General features: G+C 40.9%; 1 protein-coding gene across 1 annotated transcript; it reads right to left on the minus strand.

The window, feature by feature from the left end:
- Nucleotides 1–703: 703 nt before the first annotated feature.
- SAXO2 (stabilizer of axonemal microtubules 2) lies at nucleotides 704–17,086 on the minus strand. The gene is made up of 4 exons (XM_052660062.1): nucleotides 16,953–17,086; nucleotides 15,107–15,286; nucleotides 8,895–9,097; nucleotides 704–1,647 (listed from the first exon to the last, which is right to left on the minus strand). Exons 1-4 carry the CDS (start codon nucleotides 16,988–16,990, stop codon nucleotides 704–706), a joined length of 1,365 nt encoding a protein of 454 aa, XP_052516022.1. The 5' UTR covers nucleotides 16,991–17,086.
- Nucleotides 17,087–17,129: the final 43 nt, after the last annotated feature.

Below are 17,129 nucleotides of genomic sequence, written 5' to 3' on the forward strand. Positions count from 1 at the left end.
TAGACAGAGCAGGCATTCTTTTACAAATGAAGACACTGAGACTCAAAGACGAGTCACTTGCCTAGGGTAACACAAATAGAAATTAACATCATTGGAACTGTGAACTCGGGTGCTTCGATTTCCAACCCACGCAGCCTTAAATTTCCCCCTGAGGGTACCTCTCACTAACCTGAACCCTGTGAGGAGCAGTGCAGCCATCTTAACAGCCACCAATGAAAACCTGACTCAGGGAACACCTCGTAGATGCCTTGAAGTCTAAGGAGAAAAATACTGTTGTCTTGAAAGAAGAATCCGTGTGTCATTTTCCGTGGTGCTCTAGAAAAGTCCTAAGGCACTTGATGAATGATAACACCTATGTGAATAACCATATACTTGACAAAAGTATAAACACAAGTATAAATTATAATAGATTGAAACAAGTTACCAAACAGTATGTTGCGATTAAAAATAGTTCTGATGGGAATGTACATAATTTAAGTCTCAGAAACACATACTAAAGAACAATCTTGGTTAAAATATTAATTCGAAATGGATTTTAAAATCCTGATTTCCTCTGACAGATTTTCTAAATTTCTTGTTTAAAAATTTTAAAAATGATTAGTTTTCACTTAAAAAATTTTTTCTTTCTACTATAGAAAATTGATTTTGTCCTTGAGAAGCCAACATGCGGTGAGTCCGCTTCCTTTTAAACGTGATTTGAGAATTAGAAGGCCTTCACCGCGGGAGCGATCTTGCGGAAGAATTTATGACCTCGGGAATTTGTAGTTTCAAACAGGTAGCCAGGAGGGGAAGGGTAGCTAGCCGGGCAGGTCTCCAGTTTCTTGGGCATATACTCCAGAGAGTACGTGGTGACGTCATCAAACGGAAGCGACCTCTTCAAGGGAGCGTCCGCAGGTTTGCAGCTCTTGGTGGGAATTAGTTCATGGGGCACGTAGTGAGACCTGAAAGTGCTCAGGCCATCGAATTTTCCGGATGGGCTGGGGATCTGCGGCTCCTGCTTAATGAGTCCCTGACGGCAGCTTTCCCATGCTGGGAAATCTTGCTTCGTGGTGCTCTTTCCTTGGAAAGGAAAGTTATGATTTCTCCTACGAGAAGCAGGCCTGATAGGAAGCACACGCGTGGCCTGATGCGGGACATAGTCGAGGTGGGTGGTGCTCTCCAGCTGCATGGTGCCTGCGGGAGGGACGTACTCCGGCGCTTTCTGTACTTGCGGTGCTGGGAGTGCCCACTCTTGAAAACTGTCCCGGAACTCGGTGCTTCCTTCCAATGGAGCGTCCTGGGCCGCTCTGCTGTGTGCAGGTCGGCAGATCTTTGCCATTTCACCGACGAGACCCTGAAAGTCACATCGGTGAGTTGTGAGGTCCTCCAAGGGCTGGTCGGGTGGCTTGTAGCTGTCTTTTGGCCTGGCCAACTTGAATTCGGGTCGATGAGGCACGTAATCAAGGCGATGACTTGTGTTACCGCTAAAGGGGATGGTAGAGCGTTCGACCGCGGGGCTGGGTTTACAGCTTTGTCTGGGCTTTATCTCCCGAGGGACATAGTCATCCTGAAATGTTGTTGAATTTCCAAATCTCACAGTAGGGGGATAGTAAGTTGGTTGTGGCTTGTAGAGTTCACTTTTCTGAATGTCCCAAGCTCTATAATCATCTTGAAAATTTAAGAGAGAGAGAGAGAGCATTTTTAAATACTGAAGACCACCACCACCTTCTAAAAATCGTGACTGACTTCTCTCATTGCCGTCCTTGCATTTCCTTTAGGTACTGCAACACCAATTAAGTAGGAAGTTCCACTGTTCTCCCCTCAGATTTATTCCTTTTTCCCTTCACTTCTACTTTCCTCTTCCTATCTCCCCACTTTAATACACACAACTTTCCACTTTCAGATTCTTCTAATATAACATGGGAATGGAACATCTGAGCCTGACTGTTGGTTGTTTTTGAAAACCGAAAAGGTTGTGTTTTGGGTGAAGACAGAATTTAGGAGATTAGGGTTGTGTTCCCAGGAACTGGTTGGGATTTTTGTTATAATATGCTGAAGTGAAGCATAAAAGCTAGGGATTAACATAAAACCAAGGGCCCTGCTGTGTGGGCAAGAGTGATGTGGATATTACTCCTTACTTTGCGGGGACTCCTCAAAGTAGAGAAAACTTCGGCTCCACTGTAGCCATGGAAGCCTACAGGGCTCCCTGAGCAAATATACAGGGTCCAGGGTAACTTGTACTATCCTAGGAAGAGCACTGGCTTCGATCTGGAGGTGAGGGGCCCAGACTGAATGCTCTCTAAAGTATGAGAGACTAAGTATGGAATTTAGAAATGAACATCAGGGCTGAACCTAGGATTTCGTGTTAAATACCTTAATTCTTCTTCTTGCAGCTCACCTAGACCATGGATGGAAAACTGAAGTGCTTATATTTCAACTGAGGTTTATTTAGGCTTTCTGTTTCTAGATGAGAAAGGGAGAAAGCTGAGAAATACTATGGAATTGACTTCACCCCAAAATACGTCTCTCTAAAACCAAAAAATAATTTATAAGAGACAGAAGATATACATGATAAAGAATTAGAGTCTAGGCTAAAGGCCATGCAGTGTTTTTTGGAAAGGCAAAAGTTCAAATGCTTCTTCTGTGGATACTTCTTTTGAAGAGAAAAACTTCTCAGACACAGGCATTTCTGCCAAAATAGCCACATTTTTGACCAAATAATGATTACTCCCACCACCTTCAAGCTACTGATATTTGAATGAGAGTGAATAACCTAAGAGCAGGCAATCTTTCGGATAGTAGAGACCTGGTAAGAAAAGCTGATCTGGGTCATGCACATTCTTGGTCTTGTGAACTTACATTTGAAAACAAATTCAGATGCATGTGGGAGAAGAATGTGAAAGGTGCCATGGAGCAGAATTGGAGAGCTGTGGTGGGCTGAAGACTTTGCAACAGACTCATGAGGAAACAGTGACATGATACATAGGCAGAGAAGGCGAGACCTTGGAGGGCGATCAGAGAAGATGTGTCCAGGGGAGTGAGGATGCTGTGAGAAAAGCCAGCTAGCTCATGGCGGTGGTGGGCTGAGCAAGGGGTAGTTCTCCTTCAAGCTTCCTCTGCACGTGATAGTTTTCCAATTCCATGTCACATGAAGCTTTACCACAAACTCGCTTTTTCTTGAGTCACCATGAAGGAATCTCTGTTGTTTGCTACAAGTATAAAATTATAGCACTATTTTTCAGTAACCAAAAGGAAACCAGAGGATGTTAATGGAAGGTCTATGGTTCAATATAAACATACAGGGAGACCCTTTGTTGCCAAAATGTCCTCAAAAAAAGATGTTAATTTCATGAGAGAAACTAAATAGAAGAGAATAATATTCTTCCTTACCAAAAAAGTTTGGTTTTCAAAAAGGAAGAAAAATTTAGAGAGACGAGGTTTGATAGCAATGTATTAATTCCAGAGATCTGCAGAAAATTGGTTCGCCTCTTTTAAATATCCCTATGCTCATATGTCTGGAAATTTATTGTTTTCCTATATTTATTAATAACACTAGCAATACCTTTAAAACATCATGGTCTTTATTAATATCATTGGTTCTTAGTATCTTATGACACTTATGGAAAAAAATCAAACATAATGCCGTCTACATCTAACAATGCATCTGGTCATTTGCCAACTACAGTACTGCACGTGTTAGATGAGGGCCATTCAGTTTAGATGGGAAGTTTGCTTTCTTCTAAGCAGCTTTAAGTGCATGAGGTGCTTGCATGTGTTTGCTCATCATGAACAGCCGGATGCAGAGCTCCAGCTCCATCCTTACACAGTGAGCTGTTCTGGGTTCCTCTTTGAGGACCAAAGTCCTCCGCAGCATATGCAGTTTCTTTCTCTTGGTAGTTGGGGCGCTGTTCTCTGTGTTGTCTTATGGCACCAAGAATGTGGGACCAATTTTCATAAAGCCAGGGGGCTCCATCCTTTCTTTCTCAATCTACACATCATCAAACTTGTCCCACAGTTTTAATCCTACCTGTAAGTTGATGACTCCCAAACTTGAATCTCTACTCCAGACTTCCCTTGAAATCCAAACCAACATATCTGTCCTCCTCCGAGACAATCTCTATTCAAATGTCCAAGAGGTAAATTGAAACTTAGTTTGCCCCAACTGAGTTCACCAATCTTGCTCAGACTCATTTTCCCTAAATAACACAACAATAAAACACTTTTGAATTTGCCATCTCATGTAAAGATTTCATCCAGTTAATTTTCTCTCCCTCACTCCCTTCTCTCTGTTTCAAGTCATTTTCAAATCCTGTTTATTTTACTATCTAAATTATAAGTTTTTCCATCTGAGGCAATCATGCAATGAGTAGCAACCTGATGAAATCATCGAAAATAAGAATAAGGAAATAGAAGAAAAAATATTGTAAAATAAGGTTCTATAGGGTTTACAGCAAGATCCTTATTTCATTCTTGATATTTGTAGTTAGTGTCTTCTCTTCTTATTTTTCTCCTTGGTCATTGTGGTTAGGGTTATTCAACTTTGTTATCTTTTAACAGAATCAGCAGTTCATTTCATCAATTTTCTCTACTGTTTTTCTCTTTACAGACTAATTGATTGCTGCTCTTCATGCTTCTCTCTGGAATCATTTTCCTTCAACCTGAAGAACTTCCTTTAATTACTTTTGTAGTATGTATCTGCTACTAACAAATTTTCTCCTTTTTTTTTCCTTCCCTGCCACCTCATGCGAAGAGTTGACTCATTGGAAAAGACTCTGAAGCTGGGAGGGATTGGAGGCAGGAGGAGAACGGGACGGCAGAGGATGAGATGGCTGGATGGCATCACTGACTCGGTAGTCGTGAGTCTGAGTGAACTCCGGGAGTTGGTGATGGACAGGGAGGCCTGGCGTGCTGCGATTCATGGGGTCGCAAAGAGTCAGACATGACTGAGCAACTGAACTGAACTGAAAAACCTCTTTATTTTACATTATTTTGAAGGATATTTTCACTACATATAGAATTCTAAGATTCACTGGGTTTGAAATTCTCAATTTTTTTTTCCTTTTAACATTAAAGATGTCATTCATTGTCTTCAGGCTTCTATAGTTTCTGGTGAAGTTAAGTATGTTTCTAACTTTTCTTTTGTAATGTGTAGTTTTGCTCTTACTACCTCTAAGAAGTTATCTTTACTTGGTTTTCAGAAGTTTGATGACAGTTGCCAGTCATGGCTTTGTGTTTATTTTGCAGTTTGATAAGCTGCTTGAATCTGTGGCCTGAATTCCTTCACCAAATTTGGAAATTCTTTGATCATTATCTCTTCAAATACTTCCTGATTCTTCATAGGTCCTATGAGGTTTTATTATATGCTGGACGTTATGCATAAGCAAATCATAGAAACTAAAATCAGTGTTACTTTCAACAGAAGACAGCTTCCTCTTCCTTCTGTTGGGCAGATAGGATGTGGGGCAGACCACCGTGATCCACTCAGGAACTGAGCGAGACTGGCATTCAGTGACATCTTTAATTAGACAGAGTCTTCCTCTAATTACGAATTTCTTCGGACAAGACCTGTGATGTGTTTGTAGCTTTGCCTTCATTCTAGTGGGGCTTTGTCTTCCAAGCACCTGTTCCCAAGGGAGACTGTGGGACATTTCTGTGAGCTCTTTCTAGCCTAGCCTTCTAGCCCACCATGCCCCCTCAACACTTAGCAAACACCCCACAAGGGAAACCAGCCCTGCATCTGGGGTACTTATAGATTCTAATCTGTCATACCTGCCTATGTGTGAGGTTCTCCACTGATTTCCCTTCCCCCTAGAAGAGTCCCCTGCTTATGCCACCCCAATCTTCAGCCTTGCCTAGACTTGACAGATGCTTCCAGAGGAGTGAACAGTTGGCCACCTCAGCTCATCTAGGAAGGGCTCCTCCATTTCTGTAAATTTAATTCTTTGCTTCTATTAAAAAAAAGATTTTTAAAAATTTATGTATGTTTTTAGCTGTTTCAGTGGAGGTTATGGCTTTCTGCCATCTACTATATCCTATCTGGTAGCAGAACTCAAAAAATTTTAGTGGCTACTAGAAAAATATTAAGCTCCTCAGTCTGACAACCAAAACATCACAATCATAACCTATGTTTTTGGAATTAGACACCAGTCACTCAGATCCTGAAATTCCCTGGTTCACACCGTGTTCACTGAATACCCTTTTATTTTTCTGGCTTTATGACTTTTTGCTCATCTCACCCTAGCTTTTAGGATGTCCCTCTTCTTTCCATACATCAATACTTCCTAGTCTCTGATGCATTCTCAGACTAGCCTGCAGTGATAGATATCACTTGTTCAGTCTAAATTTTTGAAGCACTAGTTGTTTCATAAATTTTCTAGTGAATCATTCCCCCTCCTTGTGATATTTCATTTATTTCTTGTATGACTATTTAATTTTTCATGCTATATTGCTTTCTTTTTCCCTCAACTATAAAGTTTCTAAATGTCAACAACCCTGCTCCATTCAGATCTCTATTCCTTGTAGTGCCTGGCACACAGAAGAGTAATCCCTAAAAAGTATTTATCAAATCAAATACTGACCTATTTTCTTTATGTACACTTTAGTCTGAATAAGTTTCTAAATCAAGGCTGCTGGGGGCAGATATATTTCTGTCTAAGAGTCACCAGTTCCACAGAGCCACATCTCCAGAATCTAGATGACGCCTTTCTCACTATCCTATAGTTTTTTGTTTTTAATCACATTCCATTTCCATCTGCCCTCTATTCTCTAACTTTAGGTTATAGTGAGAGGCTCTTCCCATTCTGATTCCTCGTCAGCTACAGATCTGTCCTTATGGAGGGATCTACAGAGCCTGTAGTGTGGTCATCACACAGGATGGTAACATGTCCCCTTGGCCCATAGGTTTTCTTGTCTCGTGCCCCCAACCCTGAAATACAATGATAACTTTTCCTCACTAGGAAAGATCAGGAGAGAGGAGGCCAGAAGGAACCCAGGAATCCTCAACATTGGGTTATGGTAGTAGAAGTACGTGAATCTATAGGAAGCCCAGGTAATGAGAAGCCAGAACTAGTATTGGATGTGTGAGTGTGTGTGCACGTGTGTGTATGTTACATGTAAATAGTCAAAGCATCAAGGATTATCAGTATTATTGTATTTTAAGTAAACTTTACGGAGGAAAAAAAAGAAGACAATCTTACTATGGTTGTTTAAAAGACCCAGTACAAATATTTCACCAGTTGTATGTCAAATTACTATGTAATACATTATCTCCTATGCATACCAATTAATATGTATCTTAGCAATTACTATATGCTATATTAGATTATAAAAATATATTTGTTCACTGTATGTGAAAATCTTTGTGAAAGTTACTCAGTCATGTCTGACTCTTTGCAACCCTACCGTCCATGGAGTTCTGTAGGCCAGAATACTGGAGTGAGTAGCCTTTCTCTTCTCCAGGGGATCGTTCCAAAACAGGTCTCCCACATTGCAGATGGATTCTTTACCAGCTGAAGGACAAGGGAAGCCCAAGAATACTGGAGTGGGTAGCCTATCCCTTCTCCAGCAGATCTTCCTGACCCAGGAATCGAACTTGGGTCTCCTGCATTGCAGGCAGATTCTGTACCAACTGAGCTATCAGGGAAGCCCTGATATGTTCACTGTAGGTGTTGTCTTAAAAATTTGTTCCTTGTATGGTATCTTATATGCTCACAGCTTAAAACAACAAAACAAAACAAAGAACATTATTCCTGATCTCCCTACTGAGCTGACTTATAGATCATAATATACTAATTCCATATACTGTGTTGTTTAGTCATTCAGTCTTAAAAAGGGTGATTCTTTTGCGACCCCGTGGACTGTAGCCCACCAGGCTCCTCTGTCCATGGGATTTCCCAGGCAAGAATACTGGAGTGGGTTGTCATTTCCTTTTCCAGGGAACATACACTTTACTTACCCATTTAACTGCTAAGAGTGATGTTTAAAGAGTAAGCGTGTATTCAGTTATTATCTATTTAAAATATAAATCATTACTGTTATTGTGGATGGCATCACTTTTATAAAAAGGTTTCATAGGACATAGCCATTCAGTTATATCACATATGAGTGAAAAGATTTTAAGCCTAAATATGCAATTACATTATTAACAAAAAATATAGAAATAGTATGAACTAACCAGTTAGCCTATTGTTGGAAAATAAAGAACTGCTCAAAGCAACAGTGTTGTAAGACCAGACTGATTTTTGGAAAGAAACTGGTCACACATCGTCCAGCCCCTTCCTCCCTGCAGTTGGTTGCCAGCAGGCAGAAGGTATTCCATGCTGGAGGGCCTAGAGGAGCAGGTGGCCTGTGAAGATCCAACATTGTCTGACTGGGTGAACACGCCTGTTTTATTCTGAAGTTCAGTATCAGGGACCATCTGCTAACAGAGGTAAGTATCATCCTTTATCCCAGCCTTTATCAGTATAAAAGGCAATATTTTGGTTCTCTCCCTGCTAACTCTTTAGGTTGGTTTAGAACTTGAATGGTAAAGAGGGTTGCTATATTTGACTTTCTCAAAGGCTGCAGTATGCTCCATAGTTTCATACTGGGAGGAAAGGAGAAGTGCCAACTCAAAATGGCATAATGTGACAAATGGACATAATGTTTTTTCAGTAGTGTCTTTTGTTTTCATGGGTTGAGATAAAGAAAACTAAGTGGCTGAATTTGGACAGGAACCCAGGTCTCTTAACTCTCAATCAAGCAAATGGTCTTTTTTCCTCACTATACAATATTATTTTGACAGAAGAGAAGTTTTCTCCTAAGCCTTGGAGATTTAAGTTTGGCAATCTGTCAGAATTGTGATTTGATGTTGGATGTCAAAGCTGAAGGTTAAGTTTTTGTTTTTTGGCTCTTTAATTTTGGAAATGGCAAGTTACCTTTATAGGTTGGGACAGTGTCCAGCTTTCCTTTTTTAACTTGTTGTCTCTCCAGAGGCCGAACTATCACCACAGGATGCACTTCGTAAGAATTAAAATCCCGTTTGTAGGTGGTGCCAAGATCAATCACCCCCTGTTTTGGTTTATATTCTTCTGGTGCATGGCGAGGCTGTTTGTCTATTTCATAAGGACGATAATCCGACCTGAAATATATAAGTTTGAAACATAGCCTCCCAGGTTCTTTTATTTTTAACTCTTTCAATTCAGTATTAAAGTTTTCAAGACTTTCACTAGAAAATTCTAGAAGATATTAAAAGGGTGATGGTTGGTAAACTACTTGAAAGAGATTATTGAATTCCTTTATGTCCTACCCAGTGACTAAATATCTTAAGAAAAATAAATTTTTTTTTTAAATCCCAGTTTTCCAAACATCTTTACAGTGGATCATTGGTTAATTGGATTTTACAGAAATAAAATAAAATCTTCCAAGAATTGAATTTTTGGTCTAATCTGGAAGAAAATCACAGGTTAAAGGTTTAAATGAATCTGAAAAAATTTTAACTCTATCCCCTGGGTCTACTTTGTCAAAACCCTTATTCATCCTATTAAAGACTCTAATGAACTGTTTGGGTGTGCTCTCTTTTTGTTGAGTCATGCTGTCTTCCTGCTCATCATTAATCAGTTAAAGGAGTCATGTACATCTGACTCTGGCCTTTAGACATCAATCATATTCATAGCATGTAAGTCTTACTCATCTTCTGATCCCCCAGCAGTGCTTGCCAGGGATGGGGGTCATAGGGTACCCTGGCCACCCTGGGCATTTGATAAACATTATATTATTGCAGACACTGAGGCTGTCTGTTGAATTGGAGAAGACCACAGACTTGGACTGTTAAGACCACCACATGTATTATATTGGATAACTTCACCTGTCTGTTCCAGTTTCCTTACTTATAAAATAGAACCATAATGTCATCTACCTCATCCAGGGTTGTTTTAAGGACTGGCACATATATGCATGTACAGCATACACATGACTTTTGTACACATAAAGTGATTATTTTGATTACTACTACTATTACTAAAAGTCTTCCAAATTGCTTTCGTTTCTTTGGCATTGACTTTATATTGACACTTCTATTGGCATTTCTTTTCTTTTGGCTGTGGTCACTTATTTTATGATTTATTCAAACCATTTTTTAACTAATCAGTATTCTCTGTATGCGGTCATAACCTCCCCAAAACAAAACTCACTGAATCCCTTCTCTGTTCACAATGTAACTTTCTTAGACTTGTTAACTCACCCCTGTCAATCCACTGCACAGCCCTCTCTAGTATAGTTTCACGGTCCAGAGTGACTTCTATATGTGGACCTTAGTCCTCATCTTACCAGAGCTCTCCAGTAGTAGCTTTCATTATTGACCATTCTATTTATGGAAATCTCCTTCTCCCTGTCTTCCTCATTATTTCTTCTCAGTCTCCTGTGTTGCTTCACCCTTCTAGACTCAGGCATGAAGTGCTAGAGTTCCTCTGCACTTGGGTCTGCGCACTCTGCTCTGCTCACCCCATGTTCCCTCCTGAGCACAGCTCCTCCACGCCCACAGCTGCCATCACTAACTAGATGTAAATGCCTCTCAAACTTACATCTCTGCTTAGACCACTCCTCTTAGATCCAGACCAGTTTTCACAAGGCCTCGCAGATAGTTAATGGACCTCAAAACATACTATACCCCTAATCAAAATATTTCTCCCCAACAAATCTGGCCTCTTTTGCTTGTTCCTTGTTTTAGTGAATGGCACCACCACTTCCTCAGCTGCACAGTCAGGAACCTAAACTGACCCTTCATGCCTCATGGGACTGAATCCGTTGTCTTGTATGTCTCCTGCAATGGCAGGCAGGTTCCTTTATCATTGGCGCCACCTGGGAAGCCCCTTCATGCCTCACCTCCCTCTTAAATTTAGTTTATCACCACCTCCTATCAGCTTTTTCTCCTAAATCTTTCCTAAATCTAACTGCTTTTCTCTGTCTCATCCACCACCCTGATATTCTAAGCTTTTGTAATAGCTCATCCACATCAGTTCAGTAGCTTCCTAAACTCACTCACTAGTTCACTCTCCAATCTTTTCATACCCCCTGCAACACACGCACACCCACCCAAAAGAAACCCTCAGTGGCTCACTCTCCAATCTTTTCATACCCCCTGCAACACACGCACACACCCACCCAAAAGAAACCCTCAGTGGCTTCGTACTGCTCTAAGAAGAAACAGCATGGCCCCTTCCAGTAGCTTCAACTCACCTCATGCTTCCTCTGCCCTGCTGGCCTTCTCCTTCCTGCTTCATACTGCTCTCTGCTTGGAAGGCACTTTCTTACATTCTTAATCCAGTTAAGTGCTTTACAGCCTTCAGATTTTAGATCATTCTTCTCATTTCCCTGATAAAGTCAAGCCTCTTATTCTGGCTCTCAAGTTACCTGGTGCCTACTCTTTCTAGATTTGATCACTGTTGCAATTTTATACTCATTCTGAATGATGTTTTTGATTGCCACCTCCACTAGACTGCAGTGTCTCTAAGCACAGAGATCAGGACTGCTCCCGCTCATCACTGTATCCCAGGCACCAAGCATAGCACCTGACACTTAACAAAGGCTTGAGAAATACTAGAGGATGAACAACAGAGGACATCACATACCTCTGCTTCTCCAGATACCTGAATTGTTCTTTGCTCTTTCCAAATACCAGCTAGAGAGGAACAGGCTAAAATGCAAGCAGGAAGTGGAAGAATCAGGGAGAGGACAGAGAAATCTTAGAAGTCTTAATTTCTTGTTAGACTAGTTACATTTTAGAAAGTTTACCTCCAAACCCAAAGCAACTTTCTATGGAGACGTAGGGAAGAGTAAATGCACTCTTACTCATCTGATATATCCTAAAACACTGGACATGTCTGGACTCAGACTTTCAGAGCAGCCTTCCTGCCAATTCTGGCTGTCATTGATTGTGCTACAACTGTAATCCTCCAAAGGACCAAAAGTCCTGTACAAGTCCAGACATCTGCTCTTTACAGTCTCTTCCTACAGTAAAGTATAGAACAGAATGACACATTAGTTTTTAATTGTGCAGATGAATCAGCTGCTATCTGCTGCCTAGTCAACATCGTCAACATGAGGGAGTCAAGCAAGAGTTCCAAATCCTTTGAATGTGGTCCTTGGAAATACTTCTGTTGTTAGTTGCTAAGTTGTGCCCAACTTTTATGCAACCCATGGACTGCGGCCCGTCAGGCTCCTCTGTCCATGGGATTTCCCAGGCAAAAATACTGGATTGGGTTGCCATTTCCTTCTCCAGGGAATCTTCCCGACCCAGAGGATTGAACCCAAGCCTCCTGCAGGCAGATTCTTTACCATCTGAGCCACTATACTGCTAATTCCCAAAATACAAAGAGAAGATCTAGTGTTTTACTAAGTGGAAAGATGATTTAAGAAATGGAAGGTTTTGTTTTGTTGGTATATTTGAATCTGTATTTAGTTTTATTTTATTTTTACTATTAAGGCTACTTGAACAAGGCAATGGAGAAAACCCAGAACTGAAAAGCAATTGACTTTTTTAAAGAAACATGTGGCAGGTTAAACTTTCTTCATTTTTTAGAGTTGGTTAAATGCAAAATCTTTATTCAACAAATATGAATATTGTGAACTTTATTTCAAATCTCCATTATGAATCACTAAGGCATCAAGGAAGAAAGGAGTAGAGGTGGAGAAAAAAGGAGCAACCTCTCCCCTTGGCTCTATCTCAACCAGCTGCTTAGTTCCTTCATCTCATTGATTACGATCTGGGATTATTTTGCTTGTCTGATTTTTGCTTGTGACTATAAATGGTGGTGGGGAAGCCCTTCTTTCCATGCCACATCAGAGCCAGTGGACAGTCCAGGACCTGCCCACTGCATTGAGTCTGTAGCAGCAGAATCACCAGTGTTGCTGGTTAGAAATGCGTATTCCTGGAATCCACTCCATTAGCTACTGACTGTTTTAGGTGGTGGTCTGGAGCCTATAACTATAACCTTTCTTGATGATTCCAAATCACACAAAAGTCTGAGGACTATGGAATATCTTCACATTTCTGGAAGAGCCACACACCTACAGAGGGAACCACAAGAGTTGCCTGAAATGTTAAAAGGTAAAAGTATTGGACTAAAAGTTTGCTATGTAAGTAAAATGATCTTTCTTTGAAATGAAAATGGATAATACTAAAAGTTAACATTGTTCGAGAGCATTTTAAAAACCCTAAATTATAGAAATCTGATGTACGAGTTCCTTGAAAGCAAGAACCTATGTTTATTGATATTTTTTAATGCCTTAGATTGTGCCTTGAATATAGTGTGCACATCAACAGAATAAAGAAAATAATTGAATTTACAGAGATGCAAAGAGATCGAAAGTGCTGAGCCAAGTGAAAAGTTGAGGCTTAAAAGAACTTTTCTGTCTTTCACACACTGAATAAATATTGAGCACCTACTATGAGCTAGTAGGCATGTAACAGGTTTCTGGAAACAGAATGCTGAGATAAGAAGACACACAGTTCCTGCTTTCACTGAGACTAATCTAATGATAAATAACAGGCAGATACTTTGAGAACTTATATAGGGGACTTTTACCTCACCAAAAACTGAGTGTCAGAGAAGGCTTTTCAGAGTAATAATTGAGTTGAGATCCATAGGTTGAACCAATATAAACTAGGGTAAGATGCAGGAAGAATTTCAGGCAGGTAAAATAGTATCTTGGAAGGCTATGTGACAAGGGAAATTTAGTACATTCAAGAAATGAAAAATGTCCTATGGGATATAACCAGAAGAGTGCAAAGGGCATTACAGTGAAAATAAATCAGAGAAGAAAGTGGGGACTAAGCAACGAAGGGATTTGATCCTATATTAAATATAATGGGAAAATACAAGAGCAGTTTTAGCAGGGAGGTGATAAGATTGGATATGCATTTTAAAAAGGTCATCTTGCTCAACATCACTAATTATTGGAGAAACTCAAATCAAAACTACAACGAGGTACCACTTCACATTAGTCAGAATGGTCATCATTAAAAAGTCTGTAAATAACAAATGCTGGAGAGGATGTGGAGAAAAGGGAACTCTCCTCTACTGTTAGTAGGAATGTCAGTTGGTACAGCCACTGTGGAAAATAGTATGGAGGTTCCTCAAAAAACTAAAATAGAACTACCATATTACTCAGCAGTCCCACTCCCAGGCATATATCCAACAAAACTATAATTCAAAAAGATATATGCACCATCCCTATGTTCACAGCAGCACTGTTCACAATAGCCAAGACATGGAAACAAATGTCCAGTGACAGATGAATGGATAAAGACCTTGTGGTACATATATATACAATGGAATGCTACTCAGCCATAAAAAGGAATGAAATAATGCCATTTGCAGCAACATGAGTGCAACTAAAGATTATCATAAGTAAGTGAAGTAAGTCAGAAAGAAAAAGACAAGTACCATATAACTTGTATGTGGAATCTAAAATATGGCAAAAATGAACCTATCTATAAAACAAAAACAGACTCACAGAGTACAGACTGGTGGTTGCCAAGGGCGTAGGGGAGGGAAAAACTGGGAGTTTCGGATTAGCAGATTGTAATCTATTATATTAATCTATTGGATGGATAAACAACAAGGTCCTACTGTATAGCACAGGGACTATATTCAATATCCTGTGATGGAAAACAATGTTAAAAAAGCAATGTCTGTAAGTGTATAACCGAGTCACTTTGCTGTACAGCAGAGATTGGGACAACATTACAAATCAACTATACTTCAGTGAAAAATAAAATTAAAAAAAGAAAGAGGTCATCTTGGTCACCTAAAGTTAGAAAACAGATCAGAGATGCAAAAGCTGGAGTAGATACAAACATAACCCTTAGGAAATTATTGCATTCTGGTCACATTGGAAAGCAGACAAACACAGAGATTTTAGGTTAAAAAAGAAATCAACAGAACTTTTTGTATTTCCCTTCTACATTCTCATTTTTGTCATTTTAGCTTAGTTCTCATCTTTCTGGTTTTCTCAAGTTGTGACTCAACCAGTTTCTTGCTTTTTAGATTGGTTCAACTTAAATCAACTAAATAGTTTAAGGAAAACTTTATTAAAACCAGGAGAGTGGTGAAAAAATAAGTAAAGCAAATTGTTTCTTGATATTTACTTAAATGTTGTTATTCCTTCCATCTTGTCACGATATGCTGGAAATTCTTCCTTGGGCTTCAGACTCTGAGGTGGAAGAACACTGCCATATGTAGGATATTTTTCCAAATATTCAGTTGTGGCACAAGACGCGCCAGAATTTTCATAAATCCTTGTGGTTCCACGTGGACAATGATGTCGCCTATGCAAACATTAAAAACGCATCACAGTTTAACTCACATGAGCAATTGTATGTGCACACTGCAGAGGAAAATATAATAGATGGCAGTTTTGACTGATAAATAAGACATTTGGAAATTTTTAGTTACATAGTAGGAAAAAAAAAGATTAAAATAGCAAGATGAAAAAGTAACAGACATAGGTTAAAATTTCCCAAAGGGGCCCAACAATCTTGATCCTGATAGACAGAGGCAGTGTATTGAAACATCAATGAGTTTGTTCTCTTAGAAGAGCAGGGATCGTTGCCCCATTCTATCACAGTTGCAGGTGGTGGCCAGATCTCAAGAGTTGGTCAGGTGAACCCTTCAATAGTGGCTCCCGGCTTTGCCAAGATTCTTGTACCACAAACATAAACTTGAAAGTTGGGGTGGCACCACTGCTGAGGGGATTCTTAGAACTTCAGCAAGAGACATGTCAGTGGGAAGCATTATCAATGTTTAAAGCCCAGAGAAGATTCCTCTTGCTTTGGCAATGCCTCAGTTCCCTGGATCATTTAACTGCCTGAAGAAAAGGGATCCTCCAACATCATGAAGACTGAAAATTCCTGACAGCTGGACGGGAAAGAGACTTGGGTTGGATAGAAAGGAAAGATTAGAAATAATTAATTTTTGTGCACATCAGGGTTTTGAAATATGAATCAAGTCCTCAAATGTCAATTTATCTTTTAATCCACACTGGATTATTAATTATAAACGTTTACCATGAAACTAAGGGGAAAACTGCTTTATCAACATTCTAAGTGTCTTTCCTTTGGAGGAGATTACAATACCACAGGGCTGACATAATATTCATTGAGCAAACAGTGATCTAATCCCTGGGTCAACAGGGAAGTTGAGGAGGAGAAGACTATTTCTTAGGTGATGGGAGGTTGTCAGGCAGGACTCACTGACCAATTCTAGGTTTCAGGAAGTCAGATTCCAAAGGAGCGCAGGCTGGATGGGCTTGGGAAAGAAAATATCGGTCAGGAAGGGGTGGGGAAAAAAAGAAAGGAAGGGATAAAAGAAAGCGTAACAAGTGTCGAAAACTCATCGACTTGCACACCGTTCTATTCTGTTTCCTTTTATTAATTTTTAAAATAGTGTGGGGCATACACTCTTCCAGTCGAATCAGATCTCCCCCACTTAGCAGCCTGACCTCCGGCCGCTGCTGCACAGGCATATAAATCCCCCCGCTGGATGGCATTGGAGTTTGCGCCCCTGGATGGGAGCCCACAAATGCATGCGTGCGTGCAAAGTCGTTTTAATCGTGTTTGCGATCCTATGGACCGTAGCCCGCCAGGCTCCTCTGTCCATGGGATTCTCCAGGCAAGAACACTGGAGTAGGTTGCTGTGCCCTCCTCCAGGGGATCTTCACAAACTAGGGATGGAACCTCGTCTCCTGGGTCTCCTGCATTGGCAGGCGGGTTCTTTATCACTAGCGCCACCTGGAAAGTGCCAGGAGCCCACAAAGCAGAACTGCTTAACCCGAGATAGCTGGCGGCCAGCATTCGGGGACCCGGGAATAAGTGGGGATGTCGCTGCGCCCGGGTCCCCGCACCTCCGCGGGGCGGCCACTCTGAAGGCTTCGCTCCCCCTCGCGGCTCTAGCTCACTTCCGAGCCCGGCAGCCGCCACGCCGGCCGTTCCTTACCCGCAAGTACAAATCTGACACAGACACCAGGTCCTCATGCTCCCGGCTCCTCGGCTCCTACACACTCGCAGCTTCCGCCGTTCCACCGCGCCCTCCGTAGTCAAGGCAACCGCAGGAGCCCAGGAGACAGACGCGGCGCCGGCTTCCGGCGGCAACAGAGACGCGTGCGGGTCAAAG

Source organism: Budorcas taxicolor, chromosome 21 (assembly GCF_023091745.1).
Source record: "Budorcas taxicolor isolate Tak-1 chromosome 21, Takin1.1, whole genome shotgun sequence".
Taxonomy (NCBI): Eukaryota; Metazoa; Chordata; class Mammalia; order Artiodactyla; family Bovidae; genus Budorcas; species Budorcas taxicolor.